This window comes from Mytilus edulis, chromosome 2 (genome assembly GCF_963676685.1).
Source record: "Mytilus edulis chromosome 2, xbMytEdul2.2, whole genome shotgun sequence".
Lineage (NCBI taxonomy): Eukaryota > Metazoa > Mollusca > Bivalvia > Mytilida > Mytilidae > Mytilus > Mytilus edulis.
In genome coordinates, this window is record NC_092345.1 from 37,776,396 (window position 1) to 37,801,875 (window position 25,480).

General features: G+C 33.9%; 3 protein-coding genes and 1 pseudogene across 3 annotated transcripts; 2 read left to right on the plus strand and 2 right to left on the minus strand.

Moving 5' to 3' along the window:
- Positions 1–738: 738 nt before the first annotated feature.
- On the minus strand, positions 739–25,161 carry LOC139512115 (L-proline trans-4-hydroxylase-like). Its single transcript, XM_071299507.1, has 10 exons — positions 25,093–25,161; positions 24,370–24,434; positions 23,505–23,583; positions 7,932–8,013; positions 6,550–6,660; positions 5,472–5,566; positions 4,961–5,051; positions 2,722–2,851; positions 1,903–2,054; positions 739–972 (listed from the first exon to the last, which is right to left on the minus strand). The coding sequence occupies exons 2-10, from the start codon at positions 24,380–24,382 to the stop codon at positions 865–867; spliced, it is 861 nt and encodes a 286-aa protein (XP_071155608.1). The 5' UTR covers positions 24,383–24,434; positions 25,093–25,161; the 3' UTR covers positions 739–864.
- Positions 9,933–11,177, plus strand: LOC139510361 (uncharacterized). The gene has a single exon (XM_071296945.1). It carries the CDS (start codon positions 10,137–10,139, stop codon positions 11,175–11,177), a length of 1,041 nt encoding a protein of 346 aa, XP_071153046.1. The 5' UTR covers positions 9,933–10,136.
- On the minus strand, positions 12,286–15,052 carry LOC139510362 (chemotaxis regulatory protein ChePep-like; annotated as a pseudogene).
- On the plus strand, positions 15,221–21,816 carry LOC139512114 (zinc finger CCHC domain-containing protein 18-like). The gene is made up of 4 exons (XM_071299506.1): positions 15,221–15,536; positions 15,884–15,992; positions 16,377–17,800; positions 18,330–21,816. The coding sequence occupies exon 4, from the start codon at positions 18,790–18,792 to the stop codon at positions 19,987–19,989; it is 1,200 nt and encodes a 399-aa protein (XP_071155607.1). The 5' UTR covers positions 15,221–15,536; positions 15,884–15,992; positions 16,377–17,800; positions 18,330–18,789; the 3' UTR covers positions 19,990–21,816.
- Positions 25,162–25,480: the final 319 nt, after the last annotated feature.

The window sequence follows — 25,480 nt, forward strand, 5'->3', positions numbered from 1 at the left end:
TAACTCCTGTCACGTAAAAATGCTAAACTATCTCATATATTTGATTAGTGTCTCAGATTCATTGTACAACTATCACCAAGTTTTAAAAAGTTATCATATTTAGGGGTTTTTTTTAATTGTTTTGTCGATTTTTTTTTAAATATCAACATTCTTGATAAGTCTAATTTAAATTTTTATTGACAATTTGAAAATTTCACCATATATTTAAAATTTAGACCATAAAGTACTAAAAAACTGATACGCAATCACGTTCCAAAAGAATAGAAATGTTTATTTATATTTTTTAATGTTGAGAAAAGCTTATTCTATCAACGATAAAAAAAAATCGACCCATCCTTTAAGCCTGTTGCAAGATTAAAATCTCCCAATATCTGTCATACTCTTATTTTCAAATGGCATTCAAAATGTTCAATCCTTTGTCTTTTTCAACTCACATTTTAGGGTTTTTAAAATTTACTATTAAAAACACTTTGTAATTTTCATCCTGAAATGAGTTTAGTATTTGCAACTTATTGTCAAGTTACAATGGTGTACCGATCATACATGAAATATTTGCACTGGACGTTAAGCAAAGAAATCATACAAATTTTGAATTTTCAAACTGCAACAAATTACAAGCTTCTCAGACGAAGGCAACAACGATGGAAGTTTGTAACAACTTTGGCTGGCAATACAGCCCTTGCACGGTTGGTGACAAAGGCATGGAAACAAGTATCAGCTTTATAAAAACCATGATAATTCATAAACAATACTTTTATTTGTTTTAAAGTCAGCCTGAATCAGAGCCTTATAACTAGTATAATTCAATAAGTAATTTGACAACAATAGAAATGTTGCATAGTATCTTAACCAAAGTGTTCAACACTACTGTCCTTTGTCAGCTTTGACTGTTTTGTCAACACTTGGGTCAAGAAAATCTTTCCCCGTGAAATCTATGTAATTTCTACATTCTTTGATTGCTGAGTTTGGCACCTGAAAATATGGAAAAACAATTGTTATTCGTGTAATTTAAATAATGATCATTTGGAGACCAATGTCACATGTAAAACAGGTTCTGCTTACCATATCGGAGCTTCTGAGATCACCTGCAGATTTTGATACTTTAGTTTCAATATTGTGTTTTGTTTACTGCATTTTGTCTTTAGTTTTGTCTTTTTCTTTTTTTGAAAGCTTTTTCTTTTTTTGAAAGGCTTCGACAAAATAATCATTTTCGTCTTATGTTCGCATGATTGAGTTGAAACTCGACATGTGAAGAAGGTTCTGTTCACCCTTTCCGCAGCACATGAGACCAACCCGGTTTCTTTATGGGTCTTGTTGCTGAGTCTTTAGTTTTGTATTCTATATATGTTTTATATACTGAAAAAAGTCTGTTTGTCTTTCGATCGTTTTTCAGTTTTTTCCTACGGCATTGGCAATATAAAAGAGATAATGTGGTATGATTGCTAATGATACAAATCTTCACATGAGACCAATTGACACAGACATTAATTGTCTATACGTCACCGTAAGGTCTTCAATAATTAGCAAAGCCATCAGCTAGTTTTTGTCTTATGAGTTTAAATATCCCTTTGGTATCTTTCACATCAATTTAACTAAAGACTATAATATTATTTATTTTATGAACTGGAATTTAGAAACAAAATGTTTCATTTCTATAATGGCAATATCATAGTACTGGCTACTGGACAACCAGTGCCATCTAGAAGTGGTAATTATTGGCAGGATCCAGTTTATCTATAACCCGGTGACTGAATCGCAATATCGGAAATTACAAACAAGATACACGTAACTTTCGAGGTTATAGTATTGGATACAGATATTTCCGTGTTCTAGAATACAGAATCAGCGAAAGTCAAAACGTAATATAACTTTTATAAAGAAATAAAGACATTCAGAAGTTACCTTTTCTAGTGGTGTATAATTCGGGTGATGGTGTTTAAATACAGGGTCGTTAGACCTCAGGTTATATGAGTATAATAGCGCCCAGCGCCTGTTTGGACTATTGTTCGGAGCACTGGTATGTATAACATTACTGTGGAAAATCAAAGCATCACCTTTAAACAGAATATACTAAATTTGTAAATGGTTATGGATAATCATAGTCTGAATTGAGTTAAAGTTAAACATGGCGCTAAAAATCATAAACTAGAAACGATAGTAAGGTTGCATGACTGCCCATATGTAATTGTGTAACAATTGATTATTACGATTATTTTTTTCGAATATAACTTCATATGTTATAACCCCTTTACATGTATGTTTATAAAATTGAAATAGGAACTAACTGTTTTGTTATAATTTCATAGCACTTCTGTACTTTAAATAGTTTTGTATGAAAAATGTGTTTATAGATACATGTACATATGTATACATTTATTGAGGAAATGAATTTGTAGTCTTGTGGTACATTCTTTGCATCGAGAGTGGGAGGTCGTAGATTCGAACCCCGGACTGGTTAAACCTAAGACTGTTAAATTAGCATGTGTTGCTTCTACACTTAGCACGCAGCATTAAGGAGTAAGAGCAAAACTGGTCTGTTCGGAGTCAGAATAATCTGTTCGGATAGGGTGTCATGTCTTTCTTCGGACTTTTACCTTATAAATTAGCACGTGGAAATTCATTATCATATCATCCTGAATATGTATTTGGGTGTTAAACAACCATCCAAACAATGAATTTCAGAATCTACAATTAACCTAAAGGAGTTGAAAAATTAGGTACCTGGATCCATTTCCACGTGCTTGATTGGATGTCTTTCGATGATCTGTTTGACTCTTTCTATATCGCACTGATTTTGGCCAGCAACAGGGAAGTGATCAATTCTACCGCATTTGTGGCTTCCAGGTAAAATCTTAAATTATAAGAGAATGTAAACCATATTAAATAAGATGTAATAAGATAAGATAAGAATTTTATTAATCTAATCAAGAACCCATAAAGGGCATCATTTTACAACAATATTATGCACAATATGATTGCAAATATTGTGCATAATATTATTTGGACTCTGTTGGATAGTCGTCTCATTTGCAATCATATATATATATATATGATTGCAAATGAGACGACTATCCAACAGAGTCCAAATAAAGTGGATTTGAGTATTATAGGTCACAATACAGACTTTCGCTAATTATTTTTCTATTTTGTATCAATATATGATTTTAATTATTATGTTCGTATTTTCTTCCGCGCTTTTTCAATATATGGTTTCTGTTCCATGATCATACGTGTTTCTTACCATTTCCGGAGCACCTGACATCACCTCCGGTTTTAGGTAGAGTCCTTGTCGCTCAGATATAAGCTTTCTAAGTTTGGTTTGTGTACTGTTGTTTGTCTATTCGTCGGTTTTTTTTTACCTGTTCCACTCGACCAAGTTAACTTCTCTCATCACTTGGCGTCATCGTCCTTTAACTTTTACAAAAACCTTCATATCTATAACTACAAGGCTAAATTCAACCAAACTTGCCAATAATCATCATTGGGGTATTTAGTTTTTACAATGTGTCCGATGACACTGGCCAACCAACCAAGATTGCCGACATGGCTAAAAATAGCGCATAAAAGGAAATGCAAGTTTTTGTCTGTTAGTTTGAAAACCGTTTTAAATAGGGACAGTAATGTTCAGAATGTTGAGCTCTATACGTCAAAACCGTCTGAATCTGACGACTTTTTATAAGAGTTATTGCCCTGAAGTAAAATAACTTTTACCATTTTTTATCATTTTTGCCCTGATAACTATAATAGATAGAAAGAAACTTTGAATGCTAAATTGATCAGCAAGTTCTACAAAGAAGTGTACATGGTCGATAACTCTTTATTAGAGTTTAAACTTATTGCCCTTTCATAACGATGTATACCAATATTTTGCTTTTTAACTGATATCTTAAAATCTATAAAAAATGATCAACAAGACAAGATCTACATTTAAGACCGATGGGGGAAATCGTGCGACACCTTATTGGAGTTATTGCCCTTAAAAATGACGATTTTATCAATTTTTTAATGTTTTGCCTTATATGGCACAAATTATAAAGTCATGATTGATAGACGCTTGAGATCACAAAAATGATTAGCAAAGCAAGATCTACTTAAATGTAAAATTTTGCCAATATTATTAGCAGACGGTCACACTTTATAGGAGTGTTTGCTCTTTTAAAAATGAGGATTTTAGTTACCTTCGTTTATGTTTTGCGCAAAATCTCAAGAAGATATAGAGAGAAACTGAACATGCAAATGGTCAGCAATGAAAGATCCAACAAAACAGATTTGTGTCATGAATTATATGCACGTCATGTCGGAGAGGATCCTGTGTTTAAATAATATGCACGTAGACCAAGGTGAGCGACACAGGCTTATTAGAGCCTCTAGGGTTTTTGGTGTTGTGTATTTTTTGCTATGACATTATTGTTTTTTCCCAACTTTATGTTGGTAATGCCGGCGTCACGCATTGGAGTATAGACCGGCGTGCACCAGACGTACAGAAAAAAGTCCGTATACATTATTTGCAAGCCAGAGGAACGATAAACAATCGTTAAACGCGCGTTGCATAAGTTTGAAGTACGTCGAAATGCAAAGGTATACGCTTGGCGAACGCTATAACTCCAGGAAATTTTTATGCAGTATAAAAATTTTCATCCAGCTCCAGCGTTTGCCAAATGTATACGCTGTGATCACGCACGTAATACATACGCTACGTGTGCGTTGAAAACGCTACAAATAAGTTTCAGATACGTTTAGGTCACGTTGTATACGCTTCAAGCTTGTTCGACTTGAACTAAAACATATGCGGGTCTGTATGTAATTGTACGAATAAATGTACGCCAATCAAAGTATGTCTCTTACAGTTTTAGGTTTTGAAATTCTTTCTGTCGTATTCAACTTTAAGTTTATCCACTTTACAACATCGAATATAAATGGTTGTAAAAAGTTTTAACACGTGTATACTTTTTTCTATTACCTGCAGGCATCCATTAGTTTGGTCGCTTATATCAACAGGAATGAATATGGTTAAGAGATCCGGGAACAGGTTTCCGTTTTTGTACCAGTACCTTTGAAATAAAATAATTCTATTTAAAAAAGATTGTTATAGAATACCAATTTTAATGTTTTAAAACAAACATTTCTTGCATTTTATTTTGCTACTTTCACTGCTTATTTATTCAGATGAATATATATACCGACTAAAAAAAACTGTATGGACCTTCTTTTTTAAAGACCAAAAGTTTCAAAAAGGGGTTATCATTATGATAATATAAGTTTCTTTGATCAACTCGGCAATTGTCTAGAGAGAAGACATTGAGAAAAGTCATACATGCAACAAAATCTCATAAAAAGTTATTCAGTAAGTATTTTTAAATTTATCTCAGCAGAAGAAATAAAAAGAAAGTTTACACTGCCAAACATAGATGGAATCCAGGGTCCCATACCCGAGCGAGTATTTAAATACTTTTATCCTTATTGAGTTTTACCCGTAATCTTGATGCCACAGAAAACTTCCTCCCGTATAAGCATCCTTTCTCACAAATTTTGCATGGTAGTGGTAAATTTCACCACCTCCAAGTAACTAAAAATTAAAACATTCAGTACTATAATTAAATTTACCAACATAAAATCTTTGTTCTTTAATAAAGTGTCATTAATTTAGATCACTAAACAGGTTCTAAAAGTATTTGTTTCGCTCATAGATCTTTAATTCTTGAAGATGAGAACACTATACTCTCTATTTCACTATAGAAAAAAATAAGAATAGAAAGATGTCAATTTGTACCTTTTAACAGTATTGTCTTGATTTCACCACAATTGTGTCTCTATTACGTTTACGGTTTCTGGTGAAGTCTTTATTTTGTAGCATTGTAAATAAACTAGCTGTTATTGAACAAAACTTTTTAGGGTTATCAGGGGTATGAAATTCATTTGTTCGTTCATGCTGTATAGGTATACATATATTTTTGAATATTTTAAATAATGACAAACAGATAAAAAAAATCAAAACGTTTTTAAATAATATTTTTGTTATCACTATTTAATGCATTAATTTTTTTGACATGAAAAACGTATTCTATTTGAATTTGTACTTTTTCTATATCTGTGTCGCTTAGGTAGGACACGCCAAGCTTACAAAATTTACAAAATACTATACATTAGTAAAAAGGTTTGAGCGGACTCGGTGGCCGAAGAAGTTCAACTACTGTATCCTATCCTGACGACACTAAATTGTGAGTTCGAACCCCGGACAAATCAGGTGTGTAGTAGTGCTCGATTCCAATCTTAATTGACTAGTTTTCCTGTCGAGGGTCAGTGGTTCTTACTTGGTACTTTCGGATTCATGAAATGACCGCCAAGAAATACCAATAGCACTGAAAGTAACATTAAGTACCAATCAAAAAATCAATAAGGGTTTGTGTTGACATGGGAACAGTGTATTGCTACTTAAGAGTATATTCCTTTACCATTTTCAAAAAAGTGCTTTCGGAACTTTTTCGAAAATTGGTTTTTGAACAACTGATACGAAAAGAGCGATTAAAACTTAGTAACAAACAAACAAACCTCTTGGCATGTGTCCACAACCTTTTCACTCCTTGAAACGATGCCTGTTACGTCATCTCCTGGGTGACTCCATATAACAAGTCCAGCTTGTTTTCCCTGTCCGTCTGGTAACTACATTATATAAAAACATGACCGTATTCATTTTTTTATGTACAGATGGTCGATTTCAGAATTCGTAAATCTTAAATGAGTTACATGTATGAACACAATTCATATAGTGATTCAAACAAAAATGAAAGAATGTTGAATAAATTAGCAACTAACAATAACTAAAAACAAGAATGTGTCCTCAGTACACGAATGCCCCACTCGCACTATCATTTTCTATGTTCAGTGGACCGTGAAATTGGGGTAAAATCTCTAATTTGGCATTAAAATTAGAAAGATCATATCATAGGGAACATGTGTACCAAGTTTGAAGTCGATTGGACTTCAACTTCATCAAAAACTACCTCGACCAAAAACTTTAACCTGAAGCGGGACAGACGGACGAACGAACGGACGAACGAACGAACGAACGGACGCACAGACCAGAAAACATAATGCCCCTCTACTATCGTAGGTGGGGCATAAAAACATAAATCATATTTATCTAAAACATGCAACTATAATCGTTTGGAACTCATTCACTTTAGAAATTGGCAGACAGATAAAGAAATTGTGCTTTTGATCTGCCAAAAAAAGTGATCTATCATTTAAACTATTGAGAGAAGATGTCGATGATTCGCTATCAATTGTTTTGCTTCCTATGGTTATTGGTGTGAACATTTACCATGGATACAAAGTGACGGAAAATGCTTGAATTTAAATGAACATTGATAACTCTGCATCAATGTATCTTTCATGATTTAAGCAACAGATGTGGAATAATATAAATATAAGCAATAAGAACTCAGTTTTTCACACTGGGTATCCCGACCGGAAATACGTTGAGGAATCCGATTCTGAAAAGCAATTACACAAGACCGGAAACGTCGGAAATTTAAAATAAAACACCAATGCCAACAGAGGGAACCCTATGTTATGAAGTCTCGATGCACCAGAGTTATCGTTCCTACAGCCTACAATAACTACATATGCATATGGAGCGTCTGGATTATCGAGACTATATGTTATGTAGAAGCCGGATTAACTCGAATAATTCAAGCCCTTTCCGTGTCCGATTTTCTCCCACACGAGGGATATTATTCCACTTCTGTTGATTCAATACATTGGGGCAATGTCCGAAACAGTGGTGGGTGGCTTTACCAAGCGTTCACGGTTTCGGAGGTGGCAATGTTGAAGCGTTGTCGACATCTTGCGAAGACTTATAAAAGGCGCTATCGGCTGTCTTGAATTCGCGACCTGGTTAGAGATTTTGATGTGTGTTGCATTTTACTTACACCATATCCATATTTTTGTGCCATGTCACTATCTTCTAGAACTTTCTTCATTTGGCATATTTCTTCTTCATCAAACATTTTTCTAAAATGATAATAATTTTATATGAATTGTCCTTTCTGACAGTAATTTAGTTTGCAGCCTATATATATGTATAAATGATTTTCTTTTTTAATATTTGTGTACGTACGTTTAGCAAAAATTGCATATCGATATAGACCAAGTTATAATGTGAGCTTGTAGCAGTTGCCGTGATATTCAGCCAAAAGCAAGGAATGATACTTGTAAAAAATACGTCCTACGATGTAGCCAAACAATATGGTTAAATACCAGTAAAGAGATATGTATGCTGGTAAATCACAAGATAAGGCGATAGAAAGCAATGTATGTTGATAAAGAATCAGGTAAATCGATAAGTATGCCGTTAAGTACATGGACTGCCGGTCAAAATCGATGATAGAAGAGTAGCATGTCCGTTGATTAAAAAACTTCTTATCAATGAAGACTTAGTACCAAATATAATACAGGGAAACAGACCCAACAACCTACAACAAAATTTGACAGAAAGACTTCACCTTCACTTGGTTGCCGTTTATTTAAGTGCTCCCGCACCAAGATATATCCCATTACCTCTCATCGCTGACCGAGACGTGCTATATCTTCATATTTTATTGTCTCGTCTATCTGAGTGATGTCAAAGTGCAACTATAATAGCTCAGTGCTTATGTGAGCCAAAATTGTTCCTGTGAAAAAAGTTCCAGTGGAACTAATTTCACAGGAAATATGTTCTGAGAGAACTTTTTTTCACAGACAAGTTCTATTTAATTTGTTCCATCTATATGAAATAAGTTCCACGCTTTACCTGGTGAAATACGTTCCGGGTTGGTGAAATTTGTTTCGTACATAGTGCAATAAGTTCCATGTTTGTGAGATTTGTTCCTTACCTGGTAAAATAAGTGATTTGTTCCTCACCTGGTTACATAAGTTCCTTGTCTATGAAATATGTTCCACTGGTTAAACAAGTTATCTTATATACTGAGCACTTGTCATCAGTGAGTTAATTTAAAGTCATTATAAAAACGTGTATTATATTGATAAGGTAAGAAATAAAAAGTGTAAAAATCCAATTTGGATCATGTGGAGTAAAGCAAAAGTTTAATAATATACTCAATTAATAATACTAAAAATGACACTTATGAACCAGGAAAGAGTAGAATAAGAAATAATAATAAGTAATTCCGAAAAAAAGTATTATAATAGTTAAAGATGAACATTTGTACTTTTTGGAAAAGGACAAAGTGACTGATCAATTATATTCAAAGACATAAAGAAACAAAAGACACACTGTGTCTTTAAAAACATGTATGATAAGTTCATCCATGACCATGATGACAGATCAACAGGAAACAAAGAAGTTGAATACCACATAAATGATAAAACATAGATACAAATTAGGAAACATTATCATCGCTTTTATTTCTTATCTTCATCTTACAGTCAGGCCTTCAATCAGGACTAAAATAAGGCGTATAGGTACAGTTTTCAATTTGTTAGCGGGCATGACGTAAAACAGCGAATCAAAGAATTCAACTTTATAACTAATATAGGACAATGCTGTTGATTAAAAAATATTCTATTCCAGGACCTTTTGTTTTCCAACTAATTAATACTACCAATAATTGATAAGTTCCAGTTCGACGGATTCAAACAGAAAGATTTGAAAGCAGAGAAAACTGCGTATCTTATAATCGGCACGACTTTATCAGATGACAATACTAATATTAAAATAAGGCTTGCGCATAGTTATATACTTTAATTCAGTCACGGGCCCGCGATATCACGGGTGTGTTCTAGTCTCTTATAATATTGTCGAGTTTTCATTATGTTTGTTCTGTATATGTATTTGCCATAACCAAAATTGTTTTTTTGTTTGTTTTGCAAATAAAGAATTATTATCAATAATAAAAAAAAATACAATTCCTTGGTTGAACAGATATACTAGAGAGGTTTAGCAAACGTCCGTGTGCGTGAACGCGTACGTGTAGAACAGAAGTACACGTACCCGTAAGTTTTCATTATGCCACGGTGTGTTTAGCAAAGTAGTACGTATACGTGTACGTGTAAAAGACGTAATGCAAAATATTATCTCATTGGTTGAAAGCAAAGAATAGTTGCCAATAAATGTCTTTGTTATATGTTTGATAACTATGGCGGAAAACTTGAAAGTGTTAGCAGCTTTAGAAGACTCCGATGAATTACTGCTTTTGTCATTATGTAAAGAGGAAAAGAGCAATTTTCCAGGTATAGAAGTTGAAAAACTTACAAATGAACAGTGTCGATCTTTTTTTAGATTTGATAAAGATGATATTGAAATTCTTCGTCGCGCCCTGCGTATACCAGAGAAAGTTGTATGTAGTAATCGCACCACGGCAAGGGGTATTGATGGACTTTGCATGGTATTACGACGACTTGCCTACCCTTGTCGCCTTGAAGATCTAGAATATATATTTGGCAGATCAAAAACAGAACTTTCTCTCATTATCAATGAAGTTCTCGATTTCATACATGACAATCATTGTCATCTTCTTTCAGACTTCGACATGAGTTGGCTCTCACAAGAGTGTTTAGAACGTTTTGCAGGTGCGGTTTTCGATCGTGATGGGCCTTTAGATAGCTGCTGGGGTTTTATCGACGGTACTGTTAGACCAATATGCAGACCACAGGAAAACCAAAGACTTGTGTTTAATGGCCACAAAAGGTCACATGCCTTGAAATTTCAAAGCATTGTTACCCCTAATGGGATCATCTCAAACTTGTTTGGTCCCATAGAAGGGCGTCGACATGACGCAGGAATGTTACGTGAAAGTGACATTTTAGCACAAATGAGGGTGCATATGACAACTCCACAGGGGCGAATATTTTGCATCTATGGTGACCCGGCATATCCGGTGACTGATGGATATATAATTGCACCATTCAGAGGCGGAGTCATCTCCAGGAATCAAATGATTTTCAACAAAAGAATGTCAGCAGTACGCATTTGTGTGGAGTGGGCTTTTGGGAAAGTTTTGTCATTATTTGCATTTCTAGACTACAAGAAAAATCTAAAGTTATATCTGCAACCCGTGGGAAAGTATTACAAAGTAGCAGTTCTACTGACAAATTGCCATACCTGTCTTTATGGCAGTGAAACCGGGATATTTTTCGATGTATCACCACCAACATTAGAGGACTACCTATTGGGCTGATAATTTTCCCAATGTTTCCAGATGGCAAATAATTATCGTTATTGCTTTTTAATCATTTTGACGTTTCATTGAAGAGCTGATAAAAATTAAATGTTAAGTTTGTCTTAAATTTGTTAAATAGTTTTAAAAAAAACCCAAACAATTATCATATACTTGTTGTTGCCTTTTGTGTTCTTTGTATATTCCTAAAGATGACATATAGTTTACTTTTGCGGCAACTCTTAAAAATAAGATGTTTCAGCCATATTTAATTGTACCTTGTCTGATCATGACTTTTGTGCTGACCAAGTTTTGTTACTGACAACACTTTTAGGTTAATGACACATTACTGATAATACCCCTAGGCTAGTGCCAAATTAATGACAACACCCCTAGGCTAGTGACATGTTACTGACAACAGCCCATGGCTAGTGAATGACACATTACTGACAACACACCTAGGTTAGTGACACGTTGTGTGAGAAATGTAGAGGGGGTCTTACTTTAGCAAGAAGCAAAACCTCATTACCCTTACAGAACAACAAATATCATTCCTGTTTTTCATGCTCCTTGATTTCCATTTGTTTTTAGTTTAATACGTATTGAATATAAAAAAAATGTACGATTGCCAATGAGACAACTCTCCACAAGAGACCAAAATGACGCAGAAAAAAATTAACAACTATAGGTCACTGTTCGGCCTTCAACAATGTGCAAAGCCCCTATCACATAGTCAGCTGTAAAAGGCCTCGAAATGACACTGTAAAACAATTCCAACGACAAAACTAATGAGTCCTTGTGTGTCTTGTTGAAAGGCTTTTCTTTTTGAGAATTGATTGACCTTGTTTTAATATCATTTCGGTTGTCTACTTCTCTTTTGACATACTCGCATAGTTCGATGATTCATAGTACTACACATATTACAATTCGGAAACCGTGGCGGATCCAGAAATTTTCATAAGTGGAGGCCCACTGACTGACCTAAGAGGGGGCCCGCTCCAGTCACGCTTCAGTGATTCCCTATATAAGCAACCAAATTTTTTCCCAAAAAGGGGGGGGGCCGGGCCCCCTGGCCCCCCTCTAAATCCGCCTCTGGGAAAGAATGTAGATAGGTATCTCTTGGTTTATCATCTTATAAGTAAGCAACATGTAATACCACTATCAAAACTAGAACTGTGATTAAAATATTTCAGGAAACCTCCGGCCCAACCCTTTTCTCAAATTAAAATTACTAGAGTGATTTCTTCTTTATGCATACCAGTCATGGCCACACAGTAAACCACATTAAGACACTTTTAACATATATCATTGCACTATCTTACCAGTAAAATTGATTATCTCCCTTTTAACATTTACAACCGTGGGTAAAACAACAAATATTATAAGATACAAATTTTCATAATAAGTTGTGTTAATATATTTATTATGTTTGATGATTTGAAATATGGCTTCTCTATTAATGTCTGTCACCTAAACATTTTTTCAGCAGCTCAAACATAAGTGTTTTTTCTTGTTTGTCATTTTCCAATTTCTGCATCCTTTCATGTTTCTCTAGTTTGAACTTTTCCTCCTCCAATTGAAGTTGCTGCTTTTTTAACTTCAAGTTCTTGCCTTCTATATATCAACTCGGCATCATTTTTTTCTTTTAGATATCCAACTATATTCCCGGAACTGTGTCTCTTTGATGGGGTGGCATCGTTAGAATCATCATCACCTGAAATATAGACATAATTTGTTAAAACATGTGTAAGGTTTTGGGCTTTCAAATAGTTGGTCCACGAGTATCATTGGAGACAAAAGAGACATTAAATTTTGGACCATTGTTATGATGTTTATAAAATTTAGAATGGTATTGGGGGAATATGTGAAAGAGACAACAACTCTACCAAAGAGCAGATAACAAAGTTTGGAACAAACCAGCTACAGCCTGAGCCTATACTCTCAGTGGTGATTGTTCCTTGACGTTCGAGACTTAATGGCCGTCTTAAACTATAGATATGTTTACTTGCTGACTGTGTCATCTCTGTATATCACATGCTATATATATATAATAAGGAAGATGTGGTATGATTTCAAATGAGACATTAAAATTAACAACTATAGGTCACCGTAGGGCCTTCAACAGAGAGCAAAGCCTATCACAAATAGCCAGTTTTAAAATGCCCTGAAATGAAATATGCTGTTACCCGCCTATGCGCTATGCCATTTGTCCTTGAATTGACGAAATACATAGTTACTTACCACCCCTCCCCTTCCTCAATAAATAAAAGCAACCTGTAAAAGATATAGTAACTATTATTTGAACACTACACAAATAGCTCATGTTATAAGATAAGAAGTATGTACCTTTCTTAGGAGTTAAGTTTTCCATTGCTCTTTTTCTAATTTCTTTTCCCCGATTTTCTTCTGTTTCCTTTTTCTCTTTCTGTTTTTCTTTCTGTTTTTCCTCATCCTCCACCAATGAAAGAATTTCATCCAGTAAAGTTTCTTTCTCTCCATACTCTTCATCAATCCCTGAACTGGAATAATAATATAAAGTTGTTATAAAATTAACAAGAACACTGACGTCACATGCAAATTTTGTAAAAAAGAAATGTTTTTTTTCGAATTCATGTTTTCCAAATAGATTTATAAGTATTTCAAAATTTAGTTATAATATAAACATTGCTATGATTTTTTATATTTAACATTTTATTTTTTTTATTTCACAGTTCATGAAGACTTGATAATACCATAATTAGTATAAACTAACATATTAGAATCTGACAATTGCAAAATCTGTTTGCAACATTTCAAATTGTACCAACTTATTTGTAAAAAAATAACTACACACAAATGGAAGTATGGCTGCATATGATATACATTTTAAAACAGACTTGATTGCACTTAAGATTGCTTTAGTGATTTCTGAGGAATAAGGAGAGGGAAGCAGCAGTCAGGCGGAAGGGATCTCGAGAGAACGGATAAGAAAAAAGGCTGAAACACTTTCTACCTTGACAAATGCTTGAATAAATTATAAAATGGTTATAAACTTAAAAGCATAAATACCTCTTCAACGAGTCAGCATTGCTTTTTTTATGATCTATCAGCAAATGTGTTCTCTCCCGGACGCGTCTTGCATCCACCTGCAGATTAGATATGGTATCTGCTACGGCTGATGCTATCTCGTTCCAGGCAGACTTGTTCTGAAATGGATTTTTAGCCAGGACCTCTCTCAGTAGTACCAGGTCATCTTTTGTCTGGAATTTTTTTCTACTGCCACTAGTGAAAGATGTCATATTTGCAGTTCCTAAAAAGGGAAAAACACATTTCAAGAGTTACAAAAATAGTTGATCAACCCCCCTTTTCACTGAAATAAAAAATATTTAAAGCACCAAAAGCAGGGCTTCTCCTTAATAGTTTAGATCTGCAAGTATTTCAAGACTCTTATGAATTTGCATGTCTCTCATTCAATCGTAAAAGACACAATTTGACAGCATCATTAGTTCACGCACCTGCTCACGCCCCCCATTTTTTTAACAAACTTAAAATCAGTGAATTTGCTTCTTGAAATGATTCCAAACTGCAGAACTATTCGTCGCCGAACATGTTCACTATAGGGTAACTATAAAATAATTTTAGAAGTTATTATAATGTAATTTTTGGATAATTGAAAAACCTTCAATATGCCGCCATTTTCCGTCAAATACGTCCCATATTCACGTTCCATCCTGATGTCATAGAAACGTTTTAATGACTCAAAATACTTTTAATACTTCAAGTATATTCTATTGTTCCTGTACATATTCAATTTTATTCACGAATATATGTGTTTTAAGAAAAATAATCCACAAGTTCTTACCTTCGTGTAGCCGCCGCTTTACAAGTTGTCCCTGACTTGTACGTTTCACCGCCATGCAAAATCGATGACGTAATACGCAGGAAATTGGGTGGTTTCCCTAGCCACACGTACACGCACACGTACAAGTTCCGATGCTAAACCTCTCTAATATCATATATGAAACATAATTTTATATACCATATGTGGCAGAGTCATATTTGATTGATATATCAAATATGATATTGATGATATTAATTTTATTGGAGTGTTTGATAGTTTGGTTACTCATTGTTTCTATTTCTGGCACTATTGTTCTAGTATCATTCTCTTTTCCCTTTGGTGAACCTCTTTTCTTTCATATCATTTTGGAGGGAAAATTCTAACCTTTTGATTGGTCAATCTTTAGGCCAAAGGTCTTACTATATGTTTTCATTGTTTCTGGTAGATTTATACTGCAGACATATTGGAATGTAGTGAAAATTACCTGCTTGTTATATTCAATTCTGACATTGATGATATTTGTATTATAATTCTTGGATTCTCAATATTCTTATATTCAGGTCAGTTGATTAACCTTATTTCTAATTAACAAACTAATAGTATGTCATTTTAATACTTTGTGAAAGGATTGATTGTATGTATTGAATGGAGGAATATTTGGAGTATGAAAGAGTAAAAGATTAAATCATTTTATAAAAACACAGAGTCATATTAAACATTTTAATATAAAACATTCTAGTACTTTAAATATTATAAAGTTACAATAAAAGTGAAAGACAGATAAATTTGGAATTTGAATAATACAGAACTCTGAAACTACATATTTTGGATGTAGTTGTATATTTTATTTAATTGGTGAAATAGTCCTGCCACTGGACTTATGAATGTTATATTTGTATTTATTCAGGATATGGATTGATACCTTATCAAGTTGTCAAATGAGTAGTGCTCAGATTTTAATGTACACAGCACTGTGATATTCCAGCTAGTACACTGACCTTTGTACCATATACATGGTAAGCATTGTGTTCTATGTTGTTTATTTGTAATGTCTGTACTGTCTATGTTTTATTCAAGTAATTGTCTGTTTATGTGAAGTGTAGTTTATGTAATATCTTTATGTTGGTCAGAATTTGTATACTTTGTATACAAATATATTTATTAAATGGACAACTCATTAATAGATTTGAGATGTATATTATTATTAATTATTATGAGATACATATGAATATTGTATTGGAAAGTTAACCAAAGAGTTGGATTTGAGTGCTTTTAGGACTTATTTCAGTATATAGATATCTAAAGGAATAAATATGAATTGTAGTTATTCCCCTTTGCCCATATGTTATATGTACTGTCTTGTCATGTGAATATTTATTATTTGTTATTATATGTTGTAGGGTCTTAAATATTTGTGTATTAAAAGAACAGAACCCTAGAATAGTTTTCGTTGTATTTGACCAGAAAATACCCCGTTACATTTGGCGCCCAACGTGATTTACCATTTGGAGCCTCACAGAAGCTGTGACCTGGAATGAACCGTGAACCGGAAGTGATTGTTTCACACATGGAAAGATGAGAAAAACAAGACAGTTTCATAATATTGTTGTGAACTTTTATGCTTTTGCATTGTGTATTTAGTATTTGTGATTGAAAGACATACTTAATTGGTGAGAATATATATTCCCCTACATATTTGTGTTTACATAGTACACATTGAGTGAAAGTACATGTAGTAAAAACTTGAAACATAATCAGCTGTTGAAATCCAAAATTGAAAACTGCATAGTTTGTAAACATAGCATTTGCTTGTTTACTGTATTACACCAGTATATTTGGTTGACTTGACATTTCATTGAGCAATATATAGTAAGATATAGGACTTATACAGTAAGCTCACAGAATTTCATTTGTTTGTTTGCATGTTTATTGTTCTTTGACTTGTTGATATTCAACATAGTATTAGGCAGTGAAATAGAAAGCTGATACATACTTTGTTGTCGTTTACAGTCAAGCAACGCATTTCATAGTACATTGTGTGTATATCTTGTGTTTGTATTGCATGTTTGTATTTGTGTTTAACATTGTGTTGTCCTTGTGTTGTGTAAATTAATTTTGTGTATCATATTATTCTACTTTTATATTATTGTGTGACCTTGACATTAGTGTACTTTGTGTCTCAGTACAGGTGTACTAGAATATAGGCTGACTGTTTACATAGAAGTTAATATTATTTTTTTTTTAATTTTCTTTTATTTAAACTTAAACTTTGTTTGATAAATAGGGATTTGATTAGGTTAGGCACTTAGTATAATTGTGTGTATGCGTCTGTGATTGGTTTGTTTGTACTTTGAGAATGTGATACCTACCTATTACGTTACTTACAGTTTAGATACTAATCCCTTCTCATACTTTACTGTTTGGTACTACCTGACACTTAGTTGATTTATTGTGATTGGACAGTTGTACTTTTCGTACTTGAGTTGATACTTTACTTGGAACTTTAGTCTTTACTGACTTGTGCTTTTGTAAGCTATTTAAGCAGTTACTTGTTACACTTTACTTGGAGTTGCTTAAAGTTCAGTGTGATTTATTTGAAGTTATAGTATTACATTATATGTGTTGAGTGTTTAATAAAAGTACCGAAGCCCTTTTCAGGTGCATCAGTATTAGTATAGTATTTATTTTATGTGTGTAAACAGGTAAGCGAGACAGATTGTATTGTGAGTCGCACATTATATTTGCGACACATAGGTTATATGTGAGATATAACATTGAGCGATACATACATGGTATATTGAGTGATACATACATGGTATATTGAGTGAGACATATAGGTTAGGTATATATAGAACTTTAGTATACATGCTTTAGTTATATATATTATTTACTACACTACATTATCTATACATTTGTTGATACTTACTGGGTATATATATATTTTTTTTTTCTTCTTATGTTTATTGGGTAAGGGGAGATAATTAATATATTACATTTATATCTTTTGTAGATTGGTTTGATTTGATATCAAGGGAGATAATTCTAATACACTTTATTTTTTTGTAGATTGTTACAGTTAGTTTCATATTCAGGGGAGGTAATTCATTGTATACATTTATTTACTCAGGTATTAGTTTAGTATTTCACCTTACTAAAGGGAAATAACTCATACTATTTTGCTATTTTACATTACATTTACTGATTTATAGTAAGTTTACTTGATAGTTAGTTGTTGACTTCATTTGAGTTTTTTTTTTTCATTTCTCATTTTCTTATTTATACTTTTTCATTTATTTTTTTTGATTCGATATTGATTACATATTAGATTTCATTTGATATTCTGTATTTATAAGCTTATTACTATTCTTTTTGTGTATTTTGTATTTACATTTTCTACTGATTAGTATTTATAATTGTAATTTATTTCAGATTATTTCTTTCATTCTTGAGATTTGATATATTACTTTGAGATATATTCTTTGTACATTACATTAATTTTCATTAGTATATTTTCTCATTTAGTCTATACTTTATATATATTATTTTCTTTTCAGACATTTGATTTTGATTCAGTTTTGACTGATATTTATTTTGCTCTTTATTTTACACCTCTAGGTGTTTGTCTATTTAGTACTTAGTACATTTTTTTTTTTCTCTTCTCTTTATTTCTTTATTTACACCTGTTGGTGTTTTCATATTTATACTTAGTAGTAGGTTACTTGAATTATAGGTATTTGTAGTTTCAACTTACATTTTCTTGAACAACACTAGGAATTATTTATAGAACAGGATATATATACATACACCGTCATCATGAGCGGATTTGAGGACCTTGCTAAGGCATTGCAATCCTTAGGAGAAAAACCTGAAGACATACCACAGAACATAAAGGATTTAATGTCATCATTAGTTAAGGAGGATAAATCTGACGTAAAAGCAGGAATAAAACCAACATCTATCTACGTCAACCCACCAAGATTACCATTCTTTTCGGGAAAGGATAAGTTAGGAGGTGGAGAAGTAACATATGATTTGTGGAGATATGAACTAGTATGTCTTATCAACGACAAAACCCACAGCAAAGAGTTGATAACTCAGTCAGTACGAAGATCATTGAAGGATCCAGCAGGAAAAGTAGTGATGCGTATTGGTCCACATGCAGAATTATCAGCAATATTAAAGAAGTTAGACAGCGTATTTGGTGTAGTAGAGGAGAAGGAATCTGTCATGCGAGAATTCTACAATGCCACTCAACATGAAGATGAAGATATATCTGCATGGAGTTTTATATTAGAAGATATATTGGAGAAAGCTATACAGACGGAGAAAGTTAAAAGATCTGAAGCAGATGAAATGCTACATGACATGTTATGGAAAGGATTACGCCAGAATTTGAAAGCTATCAGCCATTACGAGAAAGAGAAGTATACAACATTTGATTCTTTGCGTGTTGCCTTACGTAGGATAGAGAAGGATAACATTTTAGATATGCCTACATTGAAGACTACAACAAAAGGAACATCAAAGAAGGCAATCACCAAGCTTAAGAATACTGATGATGATGATGATAAGGATGATTATGATGAACAAGAGGAAGGTTTTACAGGATTCATGAATGTAATAACAACTAGATTAGACAGAATTGAAACTGGTATGCAGCAACATCAAAATCAGAACTTGTACCAAGATCAAAGTAGAGGAAACTATAGAGGAAATAATTATAGAGGAAACTATAGAGGCAATAGTTATAGAGGAAACTATAGAGGAAATAGTTATAGAGGAAATCAAAGAGGTAATTACCAAGGTAATTATACAACAGGTAGAGGTTATGGTCAAGGATATGAGAAACAGCAACCCGCATTTGAAGGACAGCAACCCACATATGACAGACAGAGACCTATATACTGTAGGAAATGTGGTCAAGAGGGACATTTTGCGAGAGGATGTGCCAATAAGTCGAATCAGTTCCAGAATTTAAACTCCAGGGAGTCTACGCCACGGGGCGGGATGTAGACAGTTTTGATAGCAGCCCCATACAGCAGATTTGTAGAAGTACAGCAGCTAATAAGATACCACCTGGACTTTGTGGTTCACCGACTGAAACAAAAGTTACTTTGGAAGGAATAGAATCAACCTCTTTATTAGACACTGGATCAACCGTTTCTACAGTAAGTAAGTCATTCTACAACCAGCATCTTCAACATATACCGATACAGACTTTTAGTCAACTACTAAAGATTGAATGTGCAGATGGTGAATCGTTACCTTATATTGGATATATAGAAGTGGATTTATATATTAAACAGCTAGATCAACACCACACTTGTATATTTTTGGTTGTTCCTGACAGTGAATACAACTCAGCTGTACCACTCCTACTGGGTACCAACTTACTAACAAACATCATGGATAGTTGCCGTCAACAACATGGAATTAAATTTTTACAGTCTGCTAAGTTAACCACACCATGGTATACATCATTCCGCTGTATTATTTTGAGAGAGAAAGAGCTACAAAGGAACAAGAATCAATTGGCAGTCATTAAGAATGCAGAACAGAAACCGATAACCATACCACCGAATTCCAACATATGTATAGCTGGTTACATTGATAAAGCGTTACCATATCATTCAACATCAGCCATGGTACATCAAACATTGCAGTCAGTCATACCACATGATTTAGATATTGAACCATCTTTAATTAGTTACAAATATGGAATCAGCCAACGAATAGATGTGAACATCAGCAACATAACAACTAGAACTGTTACTATTCAACCTAAGTCAGTGATTGCTGAATTACAACCAGTAGATATTCAAGACCAGCCTGATTTATCTAATACAGATTTTACCACACCACTTTTGGAACAAGTAAAGATTGATGTAAAGAATTTGTCATCTGATGAACTTGAGAGAGGAAAGAACTTCATAACATCATACAGCGACATCTTTTCGAAGTGCGACATTGATGTTGGACATACACATCTGGTACAACATGAGATTGAACTTGACGATACCCATCCTTTTAAACAGAGATATAGAAGCATACCACCAGCTATGTATGAGGAGGTAAAGGCTCACATTCACCAGTTGTTGAGAGCAGGGATTATAAGGAAGTCTCACAGCCCTTATTCATCAAATGTAGTACTCGTCAAGAAGAAAGATGGCTCTCTTCGCATGTGTGTGGATTTTCGTCAGTTAAACAACCATACGAAAAAAGATTCATTTGCTTTGCCACGTATAGAGGACATTCTAGACCGCTTAGCAGGGAATAAGTACTTTACTGTCATCGATATGAAAAGTGGATACCATCAGGTCGAGATATTGGAAGCACATAAGGAAAGAACAGCATTTACTGTAGGACCACTTGGATTGTATGAATACAACCGCATGCCATTCGGTTTGACGAATTCACCAGCTACTTACCAACGTCTCATGCAAGAATGTCTCAGCGATTACCATATGAACATCTGTTGTATTTTTATTGATGACGTCATTATTTTTGCAGACTCCTATGAAGAACATCTTAAGCGATTGAAGTTAGTATTTGATAGAATCCGAGAAGCAAACCTGAAGTTATCACCTGGGAAATGCTCATTCTTCATGCCACGAGTTAAGTATGTTGGCCACATAGTATCCAAAGATGGTGTAGAAACAGACCCAGAGAAAATAGATAAAGTGATGTCTTGGCCTACTCCAACTACACCAGAGGAAGTTCGACGGTTTATAGGATTCGCTGGTTATTACCGTAAATTCATTATGAACTTCAGCCAGATAGCAAGACCATTGACTGATCTTATGCCAGCACCAAAGCCAAAATCAGGAAAGAAGAAAAAAAGAGAGTTTAGCGACCGCACCTATATTGGCTTATCCAGATTATCACAGACCATTTGAGTTACACACGGATGACAGTGGTTTAGGTTAAGAAGCTGTGCTGTATCAAGAGCAAGAAACCAAACTCAGAGTAGTTGCATATGCCAGCAGAGGATTGACCAAGGCTGAGAAAAACTATCCTGCTCATAAGATGGAATTCCTCGCTCTGAAATGGGCCATTACAGATAAGTTCCACGATTACTTGTATGGAAACCGATTTCATGTGGTAACAGACAACAACCCATTAACTTACGTACTTACATCAGCGAAGTTAGATGCAACAGGTCATAGATGGTTATCAGCACTTGCAGCATATGATTTTGACATAGCATACAGACCAGGAAAGATTAACAACGATGCTGATGCTCTTTCAAGATTACCACCAGCACAGGAAGCTACCTTATCTTCGGACAGTATCAAGGCAATTTGTGGAACCATAGGAACACCATATGTTGACACTTTAGTTGTTGAGCCTGATGTTATCAACACCATGAACATTGATCTACATATGCAAGTGGAGCATAATATTGATTGGGCTACAGTTCAACAGTCAGATACACATCTTAAGCCTTGGATTGACTTTGTGAAGTCAGGATCTAAACCCAAGAAAGGACAGTTACCATCCAGTTCTCTTAATCGACACTTTGATCAGTTGAAGTTGCATGACAACATACTATACAGGGAGATTACTATTGATGGAAGAAATGTTAGACAGTTAGTTCTGCCATCTTCACATGTACCTGTAGTATTGGAAGCATTGCACAATGAGATGGGTCATCCAGGAAGAGATAGGACAAACAGCTTAGTCAGAGATAGATTTTACTGGTCAGCCATGCACAAGGATATTGATGAATGGATTAGTCACTGTGACAGATGTCTCAAGAGAAAGAAAGATCCACACAGAGCTCCATTGATCAACATTTCATCATCACAGCCTATAGAGTTGGTGTGTTTGGACTTTTTAACATTGGAACCATCTAAAGGAGGCATACAGAATATACTTGTAATTACTGACCATTATACACGATATGCTCAAGCTGTACCAACAAGGAACCAGACCGCTCGAAAAACAGCAGAAGCTCTGTTTAACAGTTTTATAGTGCATTATGGAATACCACAGAGATTGCACTCAGACCAAGGAGCCAACTTTGAAAGCAATGTGATTAAGGAACTTTGTCAACTACTTGGAGTACAGAAATCAAGAACAACACCTTATCACCCCATGGGAAATGGCATGACTGAGAGGTTCAACAGGACTCTACTTGGCATGTTGGGAACCTTACAGCCACACCAGAAGGTAAATTGGAAGACTCATGTTGCTCCACTTGTACATGCTTACAACTGTACCCGCCATGAAGCTACCAGCCATTCACCTTATTTTCTGATGTTTGGTCGAGAACCTAATTTGCCTATAGATATAGCCTTTGGACTTACCACAGATACAGTCAGACAGCCACAGTCCAAATACATTATATCTATTTTATTTAGAAAAAAAAGATATTCGAAAGAATATAAAGGGATATTCAAACTTACTCATAAGTCGAAAACAAACTGACAATGCCATGGCAAGAAATAAAGTGACCGAAAGACATATAACAGAATACATTTACACAACATAGAAAACTAAAGACTTATGATAAATGCACTTCATACCTGATCATGACGTATCCATTATCATCAAATGCTTGTTTGATATTGTCTGTAACCTTGAATGAATCTGTGTATGTATACTCTGAAAGAAATAATTTATAATAGTAGTTTCTTGACTATGTCCATAGTCAATTTTTATATTCAAAAGTATAATTATGAAAGAATAATTGTGTACCTTGCAAAGTAAAGATAACTCTACAAGAAAGATACTTAAATAAATACAACTCTACAAGGAAGGCACTAAAGTACATGTAACCCTACAGGCGAGGCACTAAAGTAAATATAACATTCAGGGAAATTACTAATGGACAAATGAAATGTTGATCGTCTGATCTATAAATATTTTCCCATGAACGAAAAATAGTATGATTATACTTCTTATTGTCATATAGTAAAAAAATAACAGGCCGTTAAGGCAATTTTCACTAGTATATGATTACATTGAACTCATGTTTCATAATCCATAAGTTTGATACTCCCTTTGCCTTTTGTGTATGGTGGTCATATTTGCAATAATACCACATTTATTTATGGCTATTAGGAATTCAAAAAGATAAGAATAGAGCTACATTTCTTTGAACAATATTTAATATGTTTACTTTTTATAGCTATTTCCTGCAAATGGCTGCATTTACAAGGTCGTCGGCTATCCTATTTTCCCGCAGTCTTGTCGAGTTAATGAGCTTCGGTCCTTGTCTTTAGCAAGATTATTCATTTTTAGTTTTGATTAGATAAGACCAAGATATTCATGTTTGATCCCCGCCCCGAATATCAAATGATCTTCCCCGAGTCTGAAAAAAAATTAGATTATTAAACCATTAAAGGCTGCCTAAGTTAAGAAATATTGTAAATTTTTATCATTCCATACCTGATTCTGTCATAGTTTGTTAGTACATAGGATCATCAGGTCTTTTGATAAAACTTGCTTTTTCCCTGAAAAAAATGTTAATATAAAAGGGGGTCCTTTTTCATAGAAATAAGATGTGGTATGAGTGCCAATGAGACAACATGGCTTGACAAATGAGAGCATTATGATAAGTAGATACAGATTTCCTGCTTTCAGACCGCCAAGACAGTATCCAGAGTAAATATTGCTTTTTCTTCCTTATACCGTATGCCCCTGCATATAACTGATAACATGGATATACGGTACTAAGTTTTCGGCAGCAAACTTTACACTTTTGCACTCACTTGACAGCAGCAATCGCAAGCATACCGATAATTTGTTCGGACGGTGTAAGATTAAACATTTTGATTTTTACCGTTTATCTAATTTGAACCACAGCAGATACTAGTGATTAAAAGGATAAGTGTGAATATTCAATGAATATTGCAAACAAATTAAGAGATTAAATTAATTTCACAAGAATATTTGAAACATGTGTTGCCTTCAATGTAATATTTCAGTGTGTGTACGCACATGAAGTCATCTCAAACCCTTTAAGGAAAAGAAAACATTTAAAGATTATGAATATGAGAATAGACATTCATAAAAATGAAATTACAAAACAACACATAATCATTAAACAACCATAACAAATAGTTTTAAACTAGAGGTGAAAACTATTGGACAAATAAATGAAGTCCATACCTTATGTGTAATGTGTACAATTATGATAATGAAATACAGGTCATCATTATCTGTGTAGACAGGTCATCACTATCTGTGTAGATAAATAAACTTATCCTTATCTCTTTATCATTTATTAGTTGCATGGTTTCATCTGATGTGCAGGTACATTATATGTGTACGTGTATACCATTATAATCACTTTAATTTGTTTTATTCGTATACATGCATATGAAATAACAAGTAACTCGTGTTCGTCATTTTATTGTTTGCTTTACTGTGGTTTGACAAAAACGAAAAAATACACTTTATAAATGTGCGTGTGAAATGCTTTTCTATATTTACCTTCAACAAGAGTTTAGGGCGTTCAATTTAAACTTTTGAAAAATAGAGGCAACCAAAGGACCGC